The sequence below is a fragment of the Leptopilina boulardi genome, unplaced genomic scaffold (genome assembly GCF_019393585.1).
Source record: "Leptopilina boulardi isolate dan_hultmark-lab unplaced genomic scaffold, ZJU_Lbou_2.1 LbouV2_125, whole genome shotgun sequence".
In the NCBI taxonomy this organism is placed as follows: domain Eukaryota; kingdom Metazoa; phylum Arthropoda; class Insecta; order Hymenoptera; family Figitidae; genus Leptopilina; species Leptopilina boulardi.
The window spans coordinates 410,988-438,770 of NW_026137669.1; the positions used below are offsets into that span (position 1 = coordinate 410,988).

Genomic DNA, 27,783 nt, shown 5'->3' on the forward strand with positions numbered 1-27,783 from the left:
TGTACAATTAGTCACATTCGACTTCTAATAAACTCAAACAGAGACTAAATTAATTTTTCACAGTAACGAATACATTCTTATCTATCTACCTATACCATCAGAAATTGTCTGGCAGCAATAACAGCACACAGAAGTAAACAAATGAAGCAAAATTGGGAAAAAATATTTTTATTTTGAGACATTGTACTTTCGTTATAGTAAGTGACTGCTTCGTTAAAGAGAGTGTATCTATATACAGATTTTAATACAAAACCAACCAAATTGAACAGATATTTACGTTATGGAGAGTTTTATCTTATAAAGAGTTTCGTTATAGAGAGTTTCCACTGTATCTCCAAAACTACGAATTTTTATAAAAAATGTTCAAGACAAAAGTTGTTCCTATTAAAAAGTTCTATATTTGTGAAACCAAAAAATTGGTTGTTTTTGTTAAATAAAATCCTCTGATTTTCAGAATCAAATTCGTAATCCCTATGAAATTATGTGTTTTAAGGTGTGAAGTATATGACCAAAATATTGGGCTAAGGAATCTTACATTGAGCTCTAGGACTAATGCAAAAATTAGCTTCGAATTTCTAATATGTTACCTCAAAAACCTCATAAGCCGCGGTTTTTTTAAAATCACTTATTTGAAGAAAAATGTTGGGCCCAATGTCTAGGATTCTATCTAACGAAATTCGGATAAGTGAAACTTCGGTCAAATGAAGTATCGGTGAATTAAAAATTCTTTGTTTTAAAAATTTAGCTAAGTAGAATTTCTGTTAAATGACAATTCTATTAAGGGTATGTGGGCAAAGGACGTTTTTTATGGTTTGAAACTGTCTGAAATAAAAAATGATTTCGGGTTAAAATTATGGAGCAATGATTTTATTTGGTACAAGTAATCTCGCTATTCTTCACATTTACTATAACATAACGCAAAATTAATAAAAATAAAGCAATAAATAGTAAAATAATGTGTTTTATCATAGTTTATTCAGTGGCCACTCGCTTGAATTGGAGCTGTTCCCTAGAGCACTGACACACTCACGCAACGTCTGTGTATGCGCTGCAATCTTTTTTTCATTTTCGCTTAAAAGTGACACTTTTTAAATTTTATTTTTTAATAAGTCAACGCAAAATTATGTATTTTTCGGAGAACAGCGAGATTTCTTGAACCCTAATCTATCATCCCTCAAAATTTTAGACAGAAATATTTTCTCATTTTAGAGTAAGATGTATACTACCAAAACACATATTCCCATATTAGGTCACGTGGGAGGTTCCCACATACCTTTAAATAAAAATTAAATATAAAAGATATTTTATTTCCTAATAAAAGTTTTATTAAATAGAAATTTTGTTACACAGAAATTCTTTTAATTTGAAATTCTGTTAATAAAAATACTTTTAAGTGAATATTCGGATAAATAGAAATTTGACAAAAGAACAATTTTGATGAATAAAAACTCTTCTTTATAAAAATTATTCTAGACATAAATTTTGTTAAATGAAAATTGTATTGTTTGAAAATTCGATATATTAGAAAATCTGCTTTATCAAAGTTCAGTTAAATAAAAATTCTATAAAATAAGAATTTTTTTAAATAGATATTTTTAGATATTATACAAAAATAATATATAATTTATAATTATTTACAATTATATTGGTTTGTTTCAATGCAAGGAACACAATTATTTTATATTTTAACTTGAATTTAAATAAATACAAAATTTTTCAGCTAAAATGGGAATTTTTTTTTAACTTTCATTAATTTATTAAATTTACCTCAAATGTATACTTTATATATGAAGGGTAGGATGACAAAAGGGGTCAAGCGCCAATTCACTGTTTTTACAGGAAGTAAAAAAAACATTTTTAAAAATTTTGCAGGTCATTTAAAAAAAAACTGAGAAAACCATTTCGATATATTAGTATGTTTTAATAAATAAACAACAATTTGTTGAAATAAACCTACATATTAACGATAAAATTAAAATAAACTGTGGTGCCTTGAGGTTATATCAACTGCGCACATTTTCTTTAAGCATTAATTATAAAAAAAATATACAGTTTAAAGAAAAACTGGAAAATTAGTTTCTTTCTATGGAATCGACGAAATGAATAGAAAAAAAAATTCTTTTAAAAAATTGTTTGTTTTCAAGAAAATTACGAATTAATTGCTTGCTTTGGAATTGAGCAATACTTTCATCTTTAAATTCAATTGTTCACTTAGTAAAATCATAAAAATATTTAAAAATTAATAACAAAATGATTTTAAAATTGTTTAAGATTGAAAATACATTATTATTATTATTAATTTTATTAATTAAAATAAAATTAAAAAAAAATGTTAAAATAAAACCTAAAAAAATAATATTTTTCATCAAAATTGAACACCACTTTCTTTTGTTTTTCAATCAGGTTGCAATAAAGTAAATTTGAGGCTATTTTATTAATTTAATTTTTATTAAAAACTGATTTAAATACGCAATAAAAAAGGAAATCCTTCTACAGAAATGTGTAAATGAATTTTCTTGATTTTTTTATGCAAAAACCTCATTTTCGATAAATTGGCGCTTGACCCCTTTTGTCATTCTACCCTTCATATACCAATCGATTCGTTTTCATGCCAGGAATACAATTATTCCATATATAAACATCAATTTAAAAAATCACAAAATTTTATTGCCAAAATGTGAATTTTTTTACTTTCATTAATTCTTTAAATTTAAATTGAAATTATACTTAATATACACCAATCGATTTGTCTTGACGTAAGGAATACGATTTTATTATACATATATAACCTTAAATTTTTCTATTTAAACATTTTTTCGATTAAAAAAAGATTTTGGAAAAAAGACGATAAAATTTTTTTTTGGGTATTTTTTAAAATCCTTTGGTCAGATTTGAGATATTAATATGATAAATGAGCCTAACAAATTTTATCTAAATCCATTAAAACCTGTTAAAGTTATCGTCTAAACAAAAAACGGATCCACATACACACACACACATACATACATCCGCACAGTGGCCGATTTCTCGAAAAACCTGGCCAAAAATCGAAAAATGATATGATTTCAACCAAAATTGGTATACCCATGTTTTTTGGGCTTCTGAATTCAAATTTTACATTAGTTGTGTCAAATTCAAAATGGCGGATCCAAAATGGCCGTTTAGATTTTAAAAAACTTTGCTGAAAATCGAAAAATGATACGATTTCAACCAAAATTGGTATACCCATGTTTTTTGGGCTTCTGAATTCAAATTTTACATTGGTTGTGTCAAATTCAAAATGGCGGATCCAAAATGGCCGTTTAGATTTTAAAAAACTTTGCTGAAAATCGAAAAATGATACGATTTCAACCAAAATTGGTATACCCATGTTTTTTGGGCTTCTGAATTCAAATTTTACATTGGTTGTGTCAAATTCAAAATGGCGGATCCAAAATGGCCGTTTAGATTTTAAAAAACTTTGCTGAAAATCGAAAAATGATACTATTTCAATCAAAATTGGTATATCCATGTTTTTTGGGTTTCTGAATTCAAATTTTACATTGGTTGTGTCAAATTCAAAATGGCGGATCCAAAATGGCCGTTTAGATTTTAAAAAACTTTGCTAAAAATTAAAAAATGGTACGATTTTAACCAAACTTAGTATACTTACGTTTACTGGGTTTCTGAAATCAAATTTTACATTTGTTTTATCAAATTCAATATGGCGGATCCAAAATATTTGCTGGTATTATAAAATTGCGTAAATGTGTTAGAGCTTATTTTTTTTAAATTACAGACAGTGCTTAAATTTTAGTTTAAAGCGAATGCGAATGAAGAAAAAGTCAGTCTTTCACGTTCAGTTGCACCGCCGGCCGGTGCAACGCGCTGTCGGTAAACCGCGCTTAGTGAAATAAAAAGTGATACCAAAACTGCAGGGGCAGCTTGGGGCAACTGATTTCAATTAAAATGAATTAAAAATATATTCTAGTTTATGATAATACCAGGTAGAGCGCGGATATCGGTGGATTTCACAACTATTTTCATGATTTACGTTGATAAAACAATACAAAAATCGTCGCCATGAATAGCGATGTTTAATGTCATTTTTTAAAAACTGTACGTTTTAAATGTGATTATAAATACATTCAACATATTTCATACACCTTTGTTAATAATTCCCAAAAAAAGATATTCAAAAATCTGCTGTATATTAGTATATTTTCACTATTTTAACTGTGACGAAAATTTATAGTTATGAAACGTTCTGAGTAAATCTCTAGCAAAGATCACTTTTACTTGTTCACATAATAAATTGGTGATAAAAAAAGTGTAATTTTTTTTCGCAAAATTATGCAGTGAACCCTCCTTTATAATATTCAACAATAAAAAGTATAAATTTCTAAAAAAAAATTTTTGACTTTTGGCCAGGTTTTTCGGGAAATCGGCCACTGTGATCCGGACAATTGATCTGGATCTCATATAATATGTTTCTATATAGAAAAAAATTTGTTTCCGCTACTTTGAAAATTTTTATAAACGAAAGGACTACAAAGCTTCCTCCACGAGGAAGCAAAAATGATGAAATATATTAGTTACTTTTCATATCATCGTCCTATTTGCATTTAATAAATTCTTAAATGTAATTATTTCAGTTTTCTTAGAAATTGTTTTCAAATTTAATTGTTTCGAAATTATTGTCAATTTATTCTAATTTTATGTTTAAGTAAAAAAAAATCGGACAAGTGCGAGAATAAAATTCATGATTTTTTCAAAAATAATGATTTTTTTCTTGACAGCACCTAAAAAATCAACTTTAATCATCCTCGCTATATTTTGTGTGTTATATACACGTAAAAATACGTCCAAATATATAAATTTGAATCACATGATATAAACTTTTTTCGTTTTTTGAGGAAAAATACATTTTTTCCTTAAAATTATCATTTTTCTTTAAAAATTTGATAAAAATTGATCATCAACTCCAATCGTGCTTACATTTTTTCCCTATAATATTCACGCAAAAATACATTTATACAACAAATATGAACTGTTAAAAATATTCAAATTGAGCCTCCCTTTTTATTATGTGTTTAGTTCTGCCACCTTTTCCTTTCTTTTTGTTTCGTTTCCTTTTTACACAGACACAAATTTCGCAAGTCACGTTCCAAGTTCAGTTCTCATAAAGACTTGATACTAATGCTATCTCTACAATTTGTATTCAATCATTTTCACTTACTATTTTAATTAATAAACCTCATTTTAATATTTTGTAAATTCGGTGTTTGTTTTACGATCCCTGAAACCTCGTTAACAGGTTATGGGCCCACAGTTCGAAAGAGTGATTAGGTAAAATTTAGTGTGAATTCGAAAGTGAGGTTACGCGTCCTCGAACAAAAAAAAATGGCGACGCAAACATTGACGCGCATTGAAATGCTTAACAAGGACAATTTCGATACGTGGAGGATCCACATGAAAGCATTACTTATTAAGAATGATGCGTGGAGTTTTGTAAGTGGTACAAAGGTGAAACCTGAACCGGTTGAGGACAACGCAAACGTGGATGCAATAACAAAATGGGAACTCGAGGACAGCAAAGCAATGTCAGATATACTTTTGGGAATTTCTGCGAGTGAACTAAAACAGGTGAAAGAGTGCGCGACGTCGAAAGAGCTTTGGCAAAAGCTCGAAAACGTGTATCAGTCGAAAGGCCCCGCTAGGAAAGCGAACCTGCTAAAACAAATTGTGCTTCAACGCATGAGCGAGGGCGACGACGTTCGCGACCATCTTCGCAGATTTTTCGATGCTGTCGATCAATTAAGTAATATGGAAGTGCCCATAAACGATGATTTACTCTCCATATTATTATTATATAGTTTACCGGCAAGTTTTGACAGTTTTCGTGTCGCGATCGAGTCACGCGATGATCTTCCGAAACCCGAAACGCTGCGCATTAAAATAGTCGAAGAAAGCGATGCGCGATCGAGTAATCGGAAAAATTCTATTCAAAACGCAATGTTCTTTCAAAAATCGAATAACCGAAATTTCGAGAAGCCGAGTAAATCGGATAGACCAAATAGTGAAATCAAATTTAAATGTTTTAAATGTGGAAAACCGGGCCACATAGCGTCGAAGTGTTGGTCAAAAGTAAAGAGTGATCAAAATAAAAGGAAAACGCATCGTTATACGCAACTTTTGTATCAAATGAGTGTCGCGAAGCGAATACCGCGTTAATTTGCTCAACGAATGAAAATCGATGGTGCCTGGATAGTGGATGCACTGCACACATGAGCAAGAATATTAACAGTTTTAAGAGCTTCGATGAAAACATTTCGGAAACGTTGAACTTAGCGAACTCAAGCTCAACAAAAATCAGTGCTAGAGGTGCTGTGCAATTGGTGACACGTGTAAATGAGCGCGATAAAACGATTGACCTGAATGAAGTGTTGCACGTTCCGGATTTACGAACGAATCTTCTATCGGTCGGAAAGATCGTTGACAAAGGTTATCGCGTAACATTCGATAAATATAAGGCGGAAGTTATAAACAAATCTGACAATATCGAGATTTTACGTGCGGATCGGGTCGATGGACTATATTTCGTAAACGATTCAAACGGGAATGGTGAAAATGCCGCACTGAGCTGTGAACAGAAGAATACATTACTTGACTGGCATAAGAGAATGGGTCACTTGAACGCCAGGGATCTTCGAGAGGCAGCGAAAAATCACGCGAGTAAAGGTCTAGAAATCAGCGACATCGATTCCACCATCGAATGCGAAGTTTGCCTTCGAGGCAAAATGACACGCCAACCATGTCTGAAATCATCTTCGAGGAAGTCCGCTCCAGGTGAACTCATCCACACGGATGTGTGTGGACCGATGAAGGTCATATCGAATGGTTATGCCAAATATTTCATAACATTCACTGACGACTCCACACGTTGGACGGAGGTTCGTTTTCTTCGACACAAGAACGAGGCATTCGAAGAGTTCAAGGTTTTCAAGATTATGATCGAGACACATCACAACAAAAAGGTAAAATTCCTACAATCTGATAATGGAACGGAGTATGTCAATGGAAAATTTGACGATTTGTTAAAGAACTCCGGAATTAAGCGTCGGCTGACGGTCCCCAATAATCCGGAACAGAATGGGGTCTCCGAGCGGAAAAACCGCACTCTTGTCGAAATGGCTCGATGTCTACTAATCCAGTCTGGACTACCAGCTTCATTTTGTGCTGAAGCGATCTCCACCGCCAACTTCATCAGAAATCGTTGTCCTACTGCTTCGTTGGATGGGAGAACTCCTTATGAGAAGTGGATGGGGAATGTACCGGACATTCAAGATTTTCAGGAATTTGGATCACCAGTCTACTGTTTGAATCGAATGAAGAACACTGGCAAATTTGCACCACGCGCGCGAAAAGGTGTGTTCCCGGGGTTTGCTGCGGATTCCAAGGCATTTAGAGTTTGGATCCCTGAAGAGCATCGAGTTGAAATTTCACGCGACGTGCAATTCCTGAAGGGGTCTCAAAAGATAGAAAAACATCGGTACGAGGATTTTTACCCTGAACAGATGACTGACATCATTGAATCGAATGACATCTTGGAGGTTGACAAAAGAATCGAGGAACACGTGTCAACGAAGGAAGTTCGCAACATCGTACTGAGCAACGAGAAATCAACCAATCCACACGATGAGGATCATGGAGTGCCAAATTCGATAGAGAATCCAAGTGATGATGAGCTATCATTTGAGGATGCTTCAAGTGTGAATGAACCCTTCTTGGGCTTCGATATCAATCCAGCTCAAATGCCAGAAGATGATTCTGATCCTGATGTTCCAACTACCATGAAGCGTAAACCTGGCAGACGAAAACGGATTCTTACAGGGAAACCAGGTAGACCGAGGAAAGTGTGCCAGTCCACGGAAGAAGAGGTGAATGCAGATCCAAATTTTGCAGGAACAGCGGAAGTTCCAATGGAATCAGCTACTTCTGGTCCAGAAGCTAATGAATGGACACAGGCGATGGCTGACGAATTTTGCTCATTATTGGAAAACGAGGTTTGGGATCTAATAGAACGCCCGCGAGACAAATCGGTTGTAGGAAGTCGAATGATCCTAAGAAATAAACACGGCGCTGATGGATCAGTAATTAAACGAAAAGCCAGAGTGGTTGCGAGAGGATTTTCCCAACTTCCCGGAATGGATTACGGCGAGACTTTCGCTCCTGTAGCACGATTCAGCTCCATTCGCCTTGCAATGGCTCTCGCAGCAGAACATCAAATGCACACGAGACAAATCGATATCTCGACTGCTTTTCTAAACGGCATCATCGAGGAAGAGATTCACATGGAGGTCCCTCTTTGTGCTGAAAGAATTTTAAAATTCATCGTCGAAAAGAAATACGGATCCAAGGACATTATCGACAAGGCCGGGAAGATGTTGTCCGAACTCCTTTTGGGAAACAGAGTGTGTCAACTAAAGAGGTCCCTATACGGACTGAAGCAAGCAGGACGTTGTTGGCACAAGCGCCTAAGTCAAGTTATGAACAACTTTGGAGCAAAACCAACTTTCGGGGATGCTAGTGTTTACGTGAAGGGTGAAGGTGATGATTTGCTGATAATCATTGTCTATGTCGATGATGTCATCGCGCTTTCAAGAAACCGGAATAAAATTGACGAGTTCTACAAGTTCCTGGGAAAATTTTTTCAGATCAATGACTTAGGTGAAGTATCCTATTGTTTAGGAATTGAGTTTTCGCGCAACGCATCAACGATCACCATGAGTCAACAAGGATACATCTCAGAAATCCTGGATCGATTTGGGATGTCTTCGTGTCATCCAGTGAGTACCCCACTCGACCCGGGAACGAAGCTGTCCAAAACTGACGTTTGGGCCGACAAGGACGGAAAGAAACCGCCGTACAGGGAACTCGTGGGGGCTCTAATGTACCTATCAGTTGCCACTCGTCCTGATATAACGCATGTCACTAGTGTCTTAAGTCAATTCAATGACTGTTTCGGGGTAAGTCATTGGCAAGCAGCAAAACGCGTATTGCGTTATCTTAAAGGGACTCCGGACGTGGGTATCACCTTTAGAACAAGAGGGGGTAATCTGACCGGTTACGTTGACGCAGATTGGGCTGCATGCATCGACGACAGGAGGTCCTATACCGGCTATGTGTTCACCGTAAATGGAGGTCCTGTTTCCTGGGAGTCGAGGAAGCAACGTACGGTGGCACTTTCCTCAACAGAGTCGGAATATATGGCTCTCAGCGACGCTTCTAAGGAAGCAATTCACCTACGACGAATGTTAGAAGAGATCAGTGATCACGATCTACCAACTGTCATGCTGCACATTGACAACCAAGGTGCAAAGAAATTGGCAGAGAACCCAGTGTATCATTCACGCACAAAACATATCCACGTGCGTCATCATTTCGTGAGGGAAGTCTTGTCAACAGAGAAAATCCAACTAAAGTACCTTGCGACGGAGGAAATGCCAGCGGACGTTCTTACAAAAGGACTATCAAAAGTTAAACATTGGAAGTGTCTGAACAGTCTCGGAATAAAAGTGTAAATTCAGATAGGCATCACTTTGAGAGGGGGTGTTAAAAATATTCAAATTGAGCCTCTCTTTTTATTATGTGTTTAGTGCTGCCACCTTTTCCTTTCTTTTTGTTTCGTTTCCTTTTTACACAGACACAAATTTCGCGAGTCACGTTCCAAGTTCAGTTCTCATAAAGACTTGATACTAATGCTATCTCTACAATTTGTATTCAATCATTTTCACTTACTATTTTAATTAATAAACCTCATTTTAATATTTTGTAAATTCGGTGTTTGTTTTACGATCCCTGAAACCTCGTTAACATGAACAGTCTGGGTTAAATATTGTGTGCGCTAGGAAGATTAAACCATTTTTTTTCGAAATTTTTTATTTTTCCTTGACAACGCTATGTAAATTGATTTGAATTAAGTTCGCTATATTTTTCCTGTAATTTTCACGCAAAAATACGTGAGTGTGCCAAATTTGAGCTTTTTATGTCAAAAAATGTGGCTGCTAGGGGGGGGGTACATAGTCATTTTTCGTTAAAATTCATGGGTTTTCCTTGACAACGCTATGACAATCAGTTCCAATCCCCAAGACATGTTCCTCTATTTAAATTAAAGTTTGTCAGAACAAATTTTTCGAATAACTCGGTGATTAATAGATTGAGTCGTGAGGCAAATCAACATAACAGTAACCTCAATTTTTTCGGCGTTTCAATCAACACCTTCGTCCGAGAGTTACAATGTTTGATATATTATGATAATAATAATGCCAGTGTGGCCACACAATAATTACTGTAATTCTTTTTTTGTAATATTCAGTACATTGTACTAATGGGCAGTGTAATTACTACCCGTCTGAAATTAATTAATAAATAAATAAATAATGTTTTTGATTAACATATTAATTTTTTTGACAAAATAATACATTTTTTTACCATTATTTCCGTTTAAAATTAATTTTTTTCAACTTTTTTTTTGATAAAATAATTTAATTTTTTTTCACCAAAATTTTTATTAAAATATTAATTTTTTTAATAAAATAATATATTTTTTTACCAATATTTCCGTTTAACAAATAAGAGTTTTTCTTTTAATAAAAAAAACAACAAAAATTTAAAGAAAAGAATAAAAGACTGCTGCCACCTACCTGCTAAAAAGCGCGGCTGTATTGATTATCGACAAATATCGATAATAAACTGTAATAGATTAAAATTAATAAAAACATTAAATTTTTATAATTATTTAACAATAATCATCTAAAAATGCATAAAACTTATTGATTTTAATAATTATGAGTAACTCCAGGTCAACCGTGTCAAGAAATTTTCATTGATTTTCTAAAATGTTAAAACTTTTATGAAAATCTGTAGTTTATAATAAAACAAAAAAACACTTGTAACCGATTTTTGAAATTTTAAATTTTTGTTAGTTTTTTTGCATAAACAAAATTTAACAACATTTTAAAGAAAAATTAATAGCTCAACAACCGTTTGCAATAAATTAATCAAACTTATACTCATTATATAAAAAATTGTCCTCTTTTCAATGAATATATTTGCAAAATTGTAAACCTAAAAATTCGATATTTGTAATAACAATTTTATAAACAATTTACATTATTTATGTGTTCTACCCCTCTGATTGTGATGAAACTTAAATAAAGTGTACATGGAAGTCTCCTCTTTAAGTTCCAAAAAGAACAAATTTGTATTTTCCACTAGAAGTGTATTAAACGAATTTTTTATTATGACGCGTGCCAACCGCCGCGCCATGCCACTGTAGGCAGGGTTGCGACAACCTACGCTGCACTTATAGGCTTTAAGGAATCTAAAAAAAATGAAGCTAATAATACATATTTAAAATTTACGAATCCGGTGTCCGTTTTTCAAAATTCAAAATTGCAGATCCAAAATGGCCGACGACTTTTGAAAAAACTTAACGTATTCATCTGAAAATAGTTACTCGGGGGTTTTCTGGGTCGCTGATTACGAATCCGGTGTAAATTTTTCAAAATTCAAAATGGCAGATCCAATATGGCGGAAGAATAAAAAAAATCGTTCAGTATTGCTTAAAAATCATTACTTGGGGGTTTTTATTTCAAGGAAATATTTGTTCAATTTTTGAAAATTCGTCCGCCATATTGGATCTGCCATTTTAAATTCACCCTGTCGAAAAACGTGCCACAACGCGACATTTTGTAGGCCACTTATGTACCCTACAGTGTCAAAAGATTCAATATTTTTTGCAATTATATTTGCAAAATATAATTGCAAAAAATTCAACTAAGGAACGGTAGTAGAATTTTTATTAATAGACAAAAAATTTAACCACTTCTTTTCGCGCATCAAGCTCAAGTACGTTTGGATGTTCGGCAGGTGAAGCACTCACGGTGATATGGCGTAATCAGCGACCCAGAAAACCCCCGAGTAACTATTTTCAGATGAATACGTTAAGTTTTTTCAAAAGTCGTCGGCCATTTTGGATCTGCCATTTTGAATTTTGAAAAACGGACACCGGATTCGTAAATTTTAAATATGTATTATTAGCTTCATTTTCTTTAGATTCCTTAAAGCCTATAAGTGCAGCGTAGGTTGTCGCAACCCTGCCTACAGTGGCATGGCGCGGCGGTTGGCACGCGTCATAATAAAAAATTCGTTTAATACACTTCTAGTGGAAAATACAAATTTGTTATTTTTGGAACTTAAAGAGGAGACATCCATGTACACTTTATTTAAGTTTCATCACAATCAGAGGTGTAGAACACATAAATAATGTAAATTGTTTATAAAATTGTTATTACAAATATCGAATTTTTAGGTTTACAATTTTGCAAATATATTCATTGAAAAGAGGACAATTTTTTATATAATGAGTATAAGTTTGAATTATTTATTGCAAACGGTTGTTGAGCTATTAATTTTTCTTTAAAATGTTGTTAAATTTTGTTTATGCAAAAAAACTAACAAAAATTTAAAATTTCAAAAATCGGTTACAAGTGTTTTTTTGTTTTATTATAAACTACAGATTTTCATAAAAGTTTTAACATTTTAGAAAATCAATGAAAATTTCTTGACACGGTTGGCCTGGAGTTACTCTAATACTATTAGAAATTTCTTAATATCTTGGATCGCGCCACGACACGATTAGTTGTTTCTAAACGTGTTGAGTAGCGACACGACACGACACAAATATTTTGTGATAGTCCCTGGTTTCACATATTAAATAGCCTTAAATAGTATATGAAATAATTATATTTACGAAATTAGCCTTTTCTATACAATTGCTCCCGCACATTCATGCAGTTCGGAAATATTAATTTCGGCTTTTTATAAAGCAAAGAGTATATTTAGTATCAACTCGTTTTTTTTGTTTTCACTAACATAATACGATTGTTCTCACTTATTTTAAATAATATGACAAATTCAGGTAAGAGATTTTTATGTGAGTTGTCAGCAATACGAATTCATATTTCAATATATGTACATGACAAAAGAATAAAAATAATTATAATAATGAAAATAATAATAACTTTGATAAATTTGTGTACAATATATTCTCAAAAACAGTTCTCATTTTATGGTCTCTTTCAATCAAAGACCCACACTCTCTCTCTTTCTTATGCACACACAAGCACACTTCTGTTTTCAGTTGTAGATTTTCTTTTTGTTTCTTTTATGAACGTATAAATAATTGTATCAAGCGTTAAAATTACGGCTTGAAGTATTAAAAATTAGTTTTTGTTTTACAATTTCATAATAGGCAATAAAATTTTAGCTAATATCCTTTCTGTACATAATCCTAAGCCCTTTTTAACGATTCTTCAAAAAAATGAATAATCGTAATAATTGTGTAACAATAATAATAATAATAATAATAATAATAATAATAATATTATAATAATAATAAGAATATTTAAAGGTAAAAATAACAAGATAACGCGTAAGGATAAAGAGATACATCGATTCCACAGTACCTATTAATTTTTTTTCTATTTTATAAAGCAAAATAAAAATGCATTATAAATGAATTATATCTTAACTGAAAATTTTAAAATATGTGTAAAAAATTTATACAAAAAAATTTCTGAATTTTTTTTCTAGAATAATAAATTATGGCAAAAAATAAATTATAATTTTTACAATTGAGTAAACTAAATAGATTTGAATTAGTTATATTGTAAAATACATTTGTAAAAGTGAAAAAGTGAAGTAATTTTAAAATTTTAATATTTCATGTGTGTAATGAAAATTATTACGTCGTCCGAGTTCTTAATTCAAAACTTTTGATTTAAAAATATAATAAAATATCCAAAAATTAAAAAGGTATAAACAATTAAATATTTTGTAATTCTTAGATAATTAAAATAATAACGTGTTTATCAAAGTCACTGTTTTTTTCTTATGTCGATAATAAATTCCAGAAATATCTCCAATAAAAAATTTATGTATATAATTGGAAAAATGAAAAGCAAAACTTAAAGGGCCTTTATTTAACAATAAAATTAAAACATTTGTTGTAGGCAACGGACTTCGTATTGCATTTTGTATACATTTCTCTGTGTATAATACTACTAACTTCATTTATTATTCTATAAAAGTCATGAGTTCTATATACTGACATTATTTTAATCTGTATATACAAAAATCCAACTGTAAATCCCTAGCTTCTACATATTTATTTTGTATGAATAAAAAAATACTAATATATCGCATGGTCGTTGCATGGTGAGTAATCATGTAGTTTTGTCCAAAAATAAGGCACCGACTATTGGAATCATGAGATTCAACCCGCATGCTTTGACAGATTGAGAGGCATATCTAAAACAAATGCAAAAAATTTTAAATTTAACATTGTCGTTTGATGTTAGATCAGTAACATTTATAACATCATTGTATGGATATGAAAATGCAATTCTAGGGTTTTAAGGGCACCACAGATAAGCAAAAATTAAATTTTGATAAAGTAAATTCCAAATGTTGTGTTACTTTACATTTTTCTCAAAAAATATTTTGCTTTGTGGAAAATGCAAGGAATATAAAATATGTACTTCAACGATGTAAGTACCTTTTGGAATACATAATAAAGTACTGATTACGAAAAATTGAAAGATTTGATAAACTCTAAAAAATTCTCAAAATCGTCCGTTTTGTTTTTTACGCACATAGGGGTCTTACCCCTTAAGTCACTGTACTAAACCCACGAACTAATAATAAGGAGGTGGATCTCCTATATACGGTTCTAGCGGAAAGTGTGTCGGATTTTTTGCAAGAGTAATGAGTTCTGGGTCCCCTAGCACTATAACACCACTTGCGGTAATTGTGCAGACGAATTGTGTTTCAATTTAAAAATCCTTCTATTAAATGAATCATTAAATTAATTTTAAAATAAATTTTTATAATTAATAAATTATTAATTTTAAATGAAATATATTAAATTAAAAAAATTTTACGGACAGAATTCTGTAATTTTTTCATGTTTTTTGTTAAAAATTATTTGTTAAAAATAATATTTGTTATTAAATATTATAAACATTTTTGTCAAATATACGCCAACATCATATACAACACACATATATACATATATAAATTCTCTAATTTGAAATATTGAATTATTAATTCAAATTAATTTAATAATTATTTATAATTTTATTTTACATTTATTTTAATTCTGAAATCAATGGTTATTTCTCAAATGAATTAAGATTATTGAACTTTATATTTCGAAATAACACGAACTAAAGTACTATCAACTTTGCTAATTTTGGGACTTACAATGTATAAAAGTTGCCACATTAGTTTGGAAAATTAGGAAATATAAAGAAATCATAAAGGTAATTCAGGTGGTTGAACCGATCACGCCACTAATAAAATGCAAGTTTGATAAAACTTGCATGGAAACAACGAGGTGTTGATTGCAAAATCAACCCTCCCACTACTTAAAATTACATAAAAACTGGGTGTAATCATTGCCACCAGATTATTATTCAAGGAGTCTTACTTTATCTTTCCCGCAAGGCAGATGTGTTTCCCGCAAAAAGGCGGAAGAATATATAAAGTTTATTCTCACTAAAAGTGGTTGAAATAGTTATTTGAAAAGGGAAATTTAATTACCAAATATAAAGTGTTATAAATACAAAAAGTGCAAATTCCAGTTAAAATCTGAAAGTGTTCATTAAATAACAATTGTTTATATTTCAAAATAATTGTCAGAGAAATTCAGATTGGGTGAACCCAATACTCTGAATTTTTAAAAACAGATTTTGAAATAATGAAATAATTGTTTCCAAAAGTAATTAATGCAAATTTGTTAGAAAGGAAAAATATAAAGAATAAAAAAAGGTAAAAACGACTTCCGCATATATTGGAGTCGTATGACAAATACGAGTGTTAAACTACTAAGAGCTCGGAAAGTAATTTAATACTTTTCCGTATTATTATAATTGTTATTATTCTGGTGATTTACTTTGAATATCTATTCTCTATTTGAAAAATACAGAATATTGTGAAATATATATTCACATCACACACATCTAATTTATTATTTGTTGTCTCATTTTAAGATAGACAAATTATATTTTTTTAATTGAATAATTCGTTTATTTGATCGCTTTGTTTTGAATGAAAAAAATCATTCTTTATGAGACTTGATTTTAGTCAAGTAGCTTAACGTAATATACTGAGAGGTAGTCCACTACCTTATTCTAAACTTTGTTTAGCGAAGAGCAATTTACGCTTTACCTATGAGCGGAATTGTTAATAGTAAAAATAGAGTACTTTTCTAAAAATTACTATTTTCTCTTTAAATTATTTATTTTTGTTAATTAACTTCCGTCTTTAACAAAAATAAATCAAATAATGAAGGAAATTAATAAATTAAATAAATTGAAGATAATAACTCCAAAATATAAGATTATATTTTAAATTTGTGTAATATTCCGTAAGGTTATAGTAATTGACACTGTTTTAGTTTTTAGAGCTCAAGATAGGAAACAATTTGGAAATTATAATACTTTGCAACCCGCAATTGATGAAATCAACGACATAACTATACAAATGGCATAGAAGTATAACACGAAGGGAAAAAGAGAAAAAATCTTTTTTGAAATAGGCTTGATTACCGGCGACAATTTAGGACTAAATAGCATATTTAAATTTGTTAAAAGTTTTTCGGCGAACTTTTGTTGCAGACTTTGCAAAATGGTTAATAGCTCGTTTAATGTCAGTTGGAAAGAAGATGAATTGAAGAAGATGAATGTGCTTAGTAATAACTCAGCACAAAGGAGAATTATGAATTTGACCTTATGGCTGACAATTATTCTGAAACTGGAATTCACGGTAGTTGTATTTTTCATTCTATTAACGCTTTTCATATTTGTGCAAATACTGTTGTAGATGCACGGTGGGCAGGAAGCGGCAATAGGTTGCACAAAAATGTGGACAACAACTGAAAGTAGGGTTGCATTTGTGGATGATTGTAGATGAAAAATCTGTTTATAATGAAATCCTAGCTGCTCCTATTTGAAAGTTATCCACATTTTACATTTTTTAATAAGATCAATTTTCGCGAAGTATACAAGGCGCGCACGGGTATTTGTTTCTTTGTGCGTATATATATATATAGGTGCATACACATTTATAGCTCAATATATTATCGTTTGTAATTTCTCAAACACAAAACGATAAATATCATATATTAAAAGTCACTAGGTGACTCGATGGCTGTTATACGTTCTTCACACGGAAAGACGAGATTTAGAGTATGCTAAAATCTTAACCTAACCAGTATAGTCGATTTTCGACGGACTAAAATAACAGTCGGAGTTACTAAACAGATTGTTAGGTTGACATGCTACTGAATTGAATTTTAAAGAGTGTCATATATTTATTTATTCTTTCCCTTAATTTTTTGAACATCTGTTGTGGTGATTCCCTTCTGTGAACATTTTATTAATAACAATTTTAAATATAATTTTAACGAGAATACCACAACCATGTAAATTTTAAACTGAACAAGTTTGGTAGCATGCACCGCGTCACCTAGTGATTTTTAATATATAATATAAATTTTATACTAACTAATTTACAGTTTTATATGCGAATCGATAGTATTTGAGTTGCGCTTTCATATAGAAATGTTAAAAATAATATTTTTCTAATTACTTTTTTGTAATAAAGCTTTAAACATGACCATGTCAATCGCGTTCCAGCAGACTACAGAAAACCATCCCCACCACTCATAAACTACTCCCAAGGAACTGAGCACCACTGGAGCCGGAGAACCTCTTTAAGGGGTTAGGGGTAGTCAGAATTTTCAAAAAATCAAATTTTTTTTTTTTGCATTTTCGTTAAGTAAAATATCTTAAAAATAATCTCTGAAAATTTCAAGTTAATCCGATAATTCGTTTTTAAGTTATTCAACAAATAACAAAGAGAGCTCGGGCCTTTTAAAGCGCTCGGGAGCGCTTGCAGCTAGTGTCAGCTGCAAGAAATCGGCTTTTAGGGTTCTATTGTCATCGATGAACTTAGACTTGGGTATATGTAGTAGTACCTAAATTAATATGGCCCAGGAATAGATGACTCGGTGTAAGTAATTTAATAATTCGTTTTTTTGTACGTAAATCTAGTGTGAAACTAAACGCGTTTTTCTCAAAACTATGTTTTTTGAACTGGTGACAACTATAACTCGAAAACCGCTCAGTCGATTTTAATGAAATTTATACAGCTTTTAGAATACATAATAAACTCGGGCCTGATCGAAGGATTTTTTTTTTTGAAAAATTTCGATTTTTTAAGACCAATTAACTGTTGATTTTTTCCCAAAAATCTAGACAAAAATTTCCTGAGGCCGCCATTTTGTTAATTTTTGAAAAAAAAAATCCTTCGATCAGGCCCAGGATTATTTATTTATAAAACTAATTTTTTTTATCCGATTGATTTCTGATTAATCTCCAAGGACTTATGATTGTCACCGCAAGGACCTTTTTTTGGAACTGGGTTAACACAAACAGCTGTAACTTCGGAAATAAAAATTTTTTTTTTTTTAAATTTTCGTGACTTCAAGTCAAAACATTGTTTAATAATACCATATTACTACTTTTGTAAAATAAAATTATTTAATAGCAAAAAAAAAATACTGAAAATTCTCATTTTTTCGTGCCTCTGACTACCCCTAACCCCTTAAAGCCAAAGATGTATTTCATATTGCATTACCATAGGATCATTCTCAATTTTGGACCATGCGTTATGAATCAAAGCATCGAGATTTGAAGCGCGTGACAAATCGATGGCTGGGTGTAAAAACATGATACATCGAATTGGCGTTGAAAAACATGATACGTCGGATTAGCGTTGGAAAACATGATACATCGTCGTTTGATTTGAAGAACATGACACGTTAAAAACGAAATTTTTTTTTCAAATTTCTGTTGGTACCACTGACCGTGAAATTTAAAATGTGTCAAATCTTTAAAACTGTTTTATGAAACAAATGATTTTGCTTCATAATATGTCAGTTCAAAGAAAAATTAGGTTAAATAGCATTTTATATAGTTTATATTTAGATTGATAAAATCTGTGATTTTATAAATAATTCTATTTTATTATAAATATTTATATTGTAAATATTCTATTACAATTCGTGTTGTTTAAATATTTTTTTGACGAGTCAATCATGGAGAGTAAGTAAAGTATATTTTTTAAAACACAATTATTAAATAAATTAAATTAACTTAGCTAAATTTTTTCTAGTAAATCCTCCAATTATTCAGTTCCTGGAGGATTTGCCACCCATGACGTTATCATACAGCTGTAAAAGTAATTAATAATACAGACGACCATTTAAATACAGTATTGTAATCCCGTTGATTTAAAACGAATTTCATGTAAAATATTCAAAATTATATGTGTATAGTGCAATATTTTACTTCTATTATTTTAATATCATTATATATTCTTAAAAAATGTAATATATAACAAACCATTTTATATTTCGCGGTCAGTGGTACCAACAGAAATTTGAAAAGAAAAATTTCGTTTTCGACGTGTCATTTTCTTCAAATCAAACGACGATATGTCATGTTTTCCAACGCTAATCCGACGTATCATGTTTTTCAACGCCAATTCGATGTATCATGTTTTTACACCCAGCCATCGAAATAATCTTTCTGGATCATTAAATATTACGAAATCTATAGCCATTTCGCAATGTCTTAAAATCAGTCAACATGCTTCTAGTATAGATTTGTCAATTGTAACTTTAAGTTCTAAAGCTCATCGTTCTTTACAATTACTAATACCAGCACAACAATACGTTTTCCAGGAAACAGAATACTTCAATTGGGTCAATATCAAAGGTATTAAATACGCTTTAGGAAAAGTTATCTTACTCGAAATAAGTGGTGATGAATTACCAAAATTTGGAAGAATTAAAGTTATTTTATTTATTTTGTAATGTCTTCACAATTTCCTTTTTTTCAATTGGATTTTTAATATTTATTTTTATTGTATTAATAATTAATATTTTCAGTTTTATAATTCAAACGAATCAACAACAATCCGTTGCGCAGTATATTTGTAATCAAATAACTTTTTTAAAATAAGCCAGTGATTTTTCGCAATATAAAAATAAATTGTTTTGATGTATATAAAAAAATAAAATATGGTATGCTAATTTTATTGGGTTCCTTCACATATGAGGCCTTTTACGTGTAATGTCCTAAGTTGAAAAATTGGATTCTCGAAAAAAAGTAAAACTTGGAAAAATTGTTGTTCTACTTGATAGCAAAATATCTCCAAACAATTTTTTAATTTTTTTAAATTTTGGAGGAGGTAGAGGAGTGTCAATTTTATCAGTTTTCCCTGACACCGCCTACTATTAAATTTGAATTTTTGCTGTCTATAAATGCAATAAAAAAAATTTTGTCAGGTATGTTTTTTGAAGGTTTTTTATGCTCTTTCCAATAGTGAATTTTGTTTTTAAAAAAGTTTTAATTTTGACCTTGATTTTTTATGTGTGCGTGCGCCAGTGTAAACAGCTACCGCGGTATGAGTCGACCGCTTCGTCGCGCGCTTTTACTTAGTGCTATTAATGAAATGTAAGTAAATAAGAATACATATTTCACAATTAGGGTAAGTCTGGGGAAGTTGGCCATAGTTTTTTTAAAGGCCTGTAAAAATAAAAAGAAAGTGATTTGTGTATTAACTTTTATTGCTAATTAAACATTGAACATTTAACTTACAAATAATAATAAAGATGAGATGGCCATAGGTGTACGGGAGAGATGGCCAATAATTTAAAATCATTCTTTGGCTTTTTGCTTCATCAGAATTCTTAATTTAAAGTGATTAATGTCTTCTTTTCTTCTTCTGACCACATTTCGAACATTTATCATTAAATTCAGTGCAATTTTCATGAAGCCAAAGGTGACAATCATTGCACTGAATCCAGTCATCGATAAGCGCTGTCTGTCAGTCTCTCTCACCAACACAACAAGGCTACAAAGTAATTTTTCGAGATATCAGAGTGGTTTCTAATTTGCTTTGTATCCTGATCATGATCCCGGATTTCAAAATTGTGTATCACATCAGGATTTTAAATAAAGTGGGGGTAATGTCTCCAAAAACCGTATTTTTGAGGGTTTTCAGTATTTTTTTTCTCCTTAACCTCACGTGATAGAGACTTCTATATAGGCTTAAATTAAAGCTCATATCTTACACTTTAAGACTCATATGCGCAAGATGAAAAAAAATTAGGTTCAAGTCACCTAAAAAGATTTTTGGGGTTCATTACCCCCATTTTTTCAAAATTTCTTTTATTATGCGCATATGGGTCTTAAAATGTACGTTTTAAACTTGAATTTAAGCCTATATAGAAGTCTGTAGCACGTCAGGTTAAGGAGAAAAAAAAACTAAAAACCCTCAAAAATACATTTTTTGGGGCCTTTACCCCAATTTTTTTAAAAAATTTTTTTGTCTTGCGCATACGGGTCTTAGTGTACGCTTTAAGATTTAATTTAGGCCTATATAGAAGTCTCTAACATGCCAGGTTAAGAAGAAAAAAATACTAAACACAGTTTTTGGGGTATTTACCCACATTTTTTCAAAATTTCAAATTGTTTTTGAATCCTGCGAATATGAGTCTTAAAGTGTACGATCTAAGCTTTAATTTAAGAATATATAGAAGTGTCTAGCACGTCTAGTTAAGGAATAAAAAATAATGAAAACCCTCAAAAACACTGTTTTTGGAGATTTTACCCGGATTCGGGTTCAGCATACAAAAATACACTGAGAAAAATGTTTAGTCAGAGCAACCAAAATTTGGTTGAGCCAACAAAAAAATTTTGTTAGTATTTAAGCAACCAAACTATTTGTTTGAGTCAACCAAAAAATTAGGTTGAGTGTTTTTTGTTGGCATAACAAAAATGTTTGGTTAGCTCAACCAAATTTTTTTTGTTAGGTCAACAAAAATGTTTGGTTGATGAAACCAACAGTTTTTTTTGTAAAATTAAAAATTTTATTATACCTTATCTCTTTTCTTTTTATCTTCTTTATTTATTTCATTGTTTATTTATTATCAATTTAACATTGAATTTATATTCATCCAATTGAAATATTTATGGACTTTGAAAAATCTCACCTCCGCCTGGGATCGAACCTCTGTTTTAAAACTGAAAGTCGGGAGCTCTGACCACTGGACTACCCATCCATGTGAGAGATTTAAACTAACTGTTCTCTTAAGCTATGAGCGAAGAGCGAATTAAACTATTTGGTTGTCGCAACCAAATTTTGGTTAGGACAACAAACGATCATTTGGTTTCTGAGATCAAACTATTTTGTTGTGTTAACCAAATTATTTTGTTGTCGTAACTAAATTTTAGTTGGAATTTAAAAATGTTCAACCAAATAATTTTGTTGGCCTAACCAAATGTTTGGTTGAGATAACCCTACGACTTTGTTTCAGCCAACCAAAATTTGGTTCCAAGAACCAAAATTGCCTAACCAAACAATTTTGTTGCAAACACTAAATTTTTTTTCTCAGTGTACATTGGAACCACTCTGACATATATAAAAAAGTCTTATTTTGTATAGACCTGTGTTATGATTGTTTATAAACGTTTTTAAGATTTAATTACACAATAGTAATTATTTTATTTGATCATATTTAAATTTGAAAATATTTGTTTATTGTGTCTTTTTGCAATGAATGTCATGAAAAATGTCATTTGACACAGATTTAATGTTTTTTTAGCGAACACACGAATCTCAAGGGTGCCAATAACTTAAACAGTATGGCCATCTCACCTCGAAAAAACATGGCCATCTCTCCTAATGTCAGGAGACAGATTGACACAACTAACATTTAAATAAATAAACAAAATTCTTGAATAAATTTGAAGTTATGACAAAGCTTGTGTCATGTACTTTACAAAAAAACATGAAATTCAAAACTATTCTATAAAATAACATAACATCAGTGAGAAATGTAAACTCATCACTTTTTTCAGAACTAGTCAAAAAAACAAATCAGTTTTTTACTTAATTTTTAAATATTTTTCGTGAATTTTTTTCTTTTAATTGTGTTTTACCACGAAACAAAGCGAATTATTCTTTAATAAGCGACACCTAGCAGCAAATTCTATAAAATATTTGAATTGGCCATCTCTCCCGCATGGCTAACTCCCCCTGACTTACCCTATATTAAACACTCTAAAGACATCCGTAATTGATAATTCATATATTAATGACTAATTTACTTTTCCAACTTCTACGACGTGGACGTTTTAGATAGGGACGTGGTTTTCAATTTATTACTTAAGTAGTCTGGTAAATTTTTAAATTATATTTTTTAATTTTATTTTTATTACACTTGTTTACAAAATTTAAAAAAAATGTTGATACACAAAATTAAACCCTCTTTTTCCACGTAAAATGACCCGCTAAATCCGGTTCCAGTGGACAGATTCTAATTTAATTTTTTTAAAATGAAAGGTAATTAATTTTCCAAACAACCGTCTATAGAATATTTTTCAATCCGAACATCGCCTTAAACGCTATTGATGAATATATCGAAAATTTTGATTCAAATTTGAAAAAATTTGAAAAAACTGGATTCTGTTATTCATATTGATTAAGTTAACTTATTTACACATTTCAACAAAAGGTTTTTTTAATTTTGCTTAGATATTTCAACTAGTTTGTCATAAAAACTGTAATAACAAAATAAACATACATTTACTTGTAAATTTATTAAATTTGTCTGCAAATTTTATATTTATTGAGAAGTATTTTTATTCATTATGTAATTTATTAAAACAATTTCAATGTTATTCATAATGGAAAAAGAATTGTTATAATGTTAATTCCATCCCACGTTAGCATATCAGGAAAAGACACTGCAGATTCCCTTGCAAAAACCGCCTGTGTACACCTAACTGTAGACGAATCAGCAACCATCTAACCCAACGACATGAAAAAACACTTTAAAAAAGCAACACTAAAACTCTGAATCGACGAATGGATAGCAAAATTTTCTAAATTACACGAAATCAAAAACAATGTCTACGATCAACAACAAATTTCATTGGAAGACCGTAAAGACCGCCTGCGAATTTGACATTCATCTAACTCATTATCACCTCATAACAAGAGAAGAACCTAATTTTTGTTACCAGTGCTTAAGGGGTTATATACCTTTATGCGCGTCAAAAAAGAGGAATTTTCAAAAAATTTGTTAGCTGTTATTTAAAATTTTTTTAAAACGAAGTTTATTTTATCGAAAAGTACATATTTTGATGTACTTGTATATAAATTTTTATTAAAAAATATTTATAATTGTAGAAACTGTAGATCTTGGAATAAAACACCTTTTTTGATAGCTGCTTGCGGTGACTGCGATAAGTCAGACAGAGTTTAACTAAAATTAAAAAACAATGGAAATTTCATTAGTATAATATATTACCTCGTGCGTAAACGAAGGATTTGAAAAAAAAATTTTTTCTAGAAATAGTGATGATTTTTCCTCAAAAATCGTTATTTTAGAGCTTTAAAATTTGGTTTGTTGACACGTTGACACATTTTTTGACACATGAGTAGTAGGGCTGTACCAGTTCTAAAACAGTTGACCTTGAAAACCCACTTTCAACCCTCATGGCCACCCACCACCACCTAATTTGCATTTGAACCCTTTTGGTCACCTCCCACCACCCCTTACCACCCTCTTTTAACCCTTTTGGCCACCCATCTTTTGAATTTTAACCCGTTTGGTCACCTCCCACCACCCTTACCACCCACTTTCAACCTTCTTAGCCACCAACCTTTCGAATTTTAACCCGTTTGGTCACCACCCACTTTCAATCCTCTTGGTCACCCACCACGCCCTAATTTGCATATGTCTTTTTTTTAATATTTCCACCTACTTTACCCCTCTTGGCCACCCACCACCCCCTAATTTTCATACGTAGTTTTAAACTTTTACCCTTTTGGTCACCCCCCACCCCTAATCTAATTTGCATATGAGGCAAAATTCCTGAAATGTCCGAACAAAAAATTAAAAGTTCTCGAATTTAATCCATACTTTTCTAAAATGTTGTTATTGTTGGTGAAAGTCTAAAAATCAATTATTATTGAATTTAATAAAATAGTTTTTGAATTACAACGTTTTTAATTTTTGACTTTTGAAAAAAAAATTTTTTTTGCAATGTACAATATTTATAAGTAGAATGCATAAAAGTTAACATATATATAATGATTTTTAAAGCTTTTTTGACGAGCTACACGCTGTTAATAAAATTTTTTTTTTAAAAATAACATTTGACCTTGAGATTCAAGGTCAATATGTTAATTTACGTTTATCTCAAAATCGGATTTTTTAAAATTATTTTTAACTATCTCAATAGAAAGCTTGACTAATTTCCTACAAAACATGTAATTTTCAGAGTGGGATCTTTTAAAGTTTTTGAGATATTAATTAATTAATTAATGTTTATAACAAATGAAATATATTACAAACGAATAAAGTTACCGTAATTCTAAAGTTAGTAATTGAAAGTTAACGTAATTCCGCATTCCACGAGCCCTATATGAAGTATTGTGGATAAGTAGATTGTTAATAAACAATTAGTTAACATTGCAATTGTTTATAACCAATCTACTTATCCAAAATACTTCATATAGGGCTCGTTGGATGCGGAATTAGCTTAACTTTCAATTGTTTAGTTTAGATTTATGATAACTTTATTTGTTTGTAAGATATTTCATTTTTTATTGTTATTTAACTAAAATTGAACAAAAATACTTCATATAGGGCTTTTGGATGCTTGTTGTTAGTAAAAAATAAAATATTTTACAAATAAATAAAGTTATGGTAATTCTGAACTTACCAATTGAAAGTTAAGCTAATTCCGCATCCAACGAGCCCTATATGAAGTATTTTGGATAAGTAGATTGGTTATAAACAATTGCAATGTTAACTAATTGTTTATTAACAATCTACTTATCCAAAATACTTCATATAGGGCTCGTTGGATGCGGAATTACGTTAACTTTCAATTACTAACTTCAGAATTACGGTAACTTTATTCGTTTGTAATATATTTCATTTGTTATAAACATTAATTAATTAATTAATATCTCAAAAACTTTAAAAGATCCCACTCTGAAAATTACATGTTTTGTAGGAAATTAGTCAAGCTTTCCATTGAGATAGTTAAAAATAATTTTAAAAAATCCGATTTTGAGATAAACGTAAATTAACATTTTGACCTTGAATCTCAAGGTCAAATGTTATTTAAAAAAAAAATTTTATTAACAGCGTGTAGCTCGTCAAAAAAGCTTTAAAAATCATTATATATATGTTAACTTTTATGCATTCTACTTATAAATATTGTACATTGCAAAAAAATTTTTTTTTTCAAAAGTCAAAAATTAAAAACGTTGTAATTCAAAAACTATTTTATTAAATTCAATAATAATTGATTTTTAGACTTTCACCAACAATAACAACATTTTAGAAAAGTATGGATTAAATTCGAGAACTTTTAATTTTTTGTTCGGACATTTCAGGAATTTTGCCTTATATGTCTTTCCTATGTATAAACATATACGATCCCAAAAATTGAAAAATCATAATTAGAATCTCAAAGAACAAAGGGTTGACGAGATACCGCGCGAGACGGTGGGTGGTTGGGAGCGGGTGGTGCATAGTAGATGACTCAAAAGTGAAAGGTGCGCGGCAGATGTGCGCGTACATTCACCGGGGCTCGTTGGTAGTCCATGGGTCTGACTTGTATGCGTTAATTGAAAATGGAGTTCAATGGTTGGATGTTGTAAATGGTAGGGACTATATGCACCTCAGACAATTCCCAGGGAAAGGTAAGTCATTCTGTTTCAGCTTCCAGAATCATCAGCATCAGACGTCCGGCACTCGCAGCAGTAGAATTAAAATTATTTAAATTTTTTTGTTTTATTTTATTAATTAAAATTTTATAATTAATTATTTTTAAAGTTTTAGAATATTTTATCTATGACAATCATCAATAGAGGGCGCTAATAGAAGATATCTATATTACCCTCTTACAGTCAAAAAAATTTTAAAGTTTTACTTACATTCAGTAGAAAGAGAGGGCGCCACTACAAATTGCTAATCTACATTTTTGCTTATATCTTTTTAGAGAATATCACCCACTTTCATCTCACTTGGCAACCACTCATTTAAATGTCTTTTTTATTATGCGTGTGCATTTTTTTTTAAATTCCACCCACTTTCTTCCCACTTGGTCACCCTCTAACACCAACTCATTTTTATATGTCTTTTTTAAGCTTCCCTCCCACTTTCCACCCTCTAGTTTGCATGCCGATTTTTTTATGGTAAGTAACTATTTTACCATATACTAATGTTGTTTTTCAAAAGAGGGCACACTTTTTAAAACTTTTTTTCATGGTAAGTCCGTATTTACCAATGGTAACTCTACTTTAACATAGATCGGTGTTATGTGCGCACTCTCCCTTTTTTTGACCAGCTTTCGGCGCGCATTAGATTCACATGATAGCATTAATGAAATTTGTAAAGCATCACAAAAATTCATTAATGTTGCTAAATTTGAGTTAGAATCTGTATCATCCAAGTCAGGCGATGATCGTGTCATTAGCGCATTTGAGTGGCATAGCAAATGTATAAACAATTATGCTCTATAAAAAAAATTCTAAACGTTTTTCTTCTATTAAATGTAATCAAAAAGAGAGAATTTTGAA

General features: G+C 30.9%; 1 protein-coding gene across 2 annotated transcripts in view; it reads right to left on the bottom strand.

Moving 5' to 3' along the window:
• Window positions 1–12,771: 12,771 nt before the first annotated feature.
• The window catches only part of LOC127291145 (protein hairless), a 115,511-nt gene continuing 100,499 nt past the window's right edge, over window positions 12,772–27,783 (bottom strand). Inside the window, exon 4 of one of the 2 annotated variants that reach the window (XM_051320072.1) lies at window positions 12,772–14,355. In XM_051320072.1, the coding sequence (XP_051176029.1) occupies window positions 14,321–14,355 (35 nt within the window). In that variant the 3' untranslated portion in view covers window positions 12,772–14,320. Of the gene's footprint in view, window positions 14,356–24,284; window positions 24,449–27,783 lie in introns of those variants that run through there. The other variant, XM_051320071.1, reaches the window with a different exon arrangement.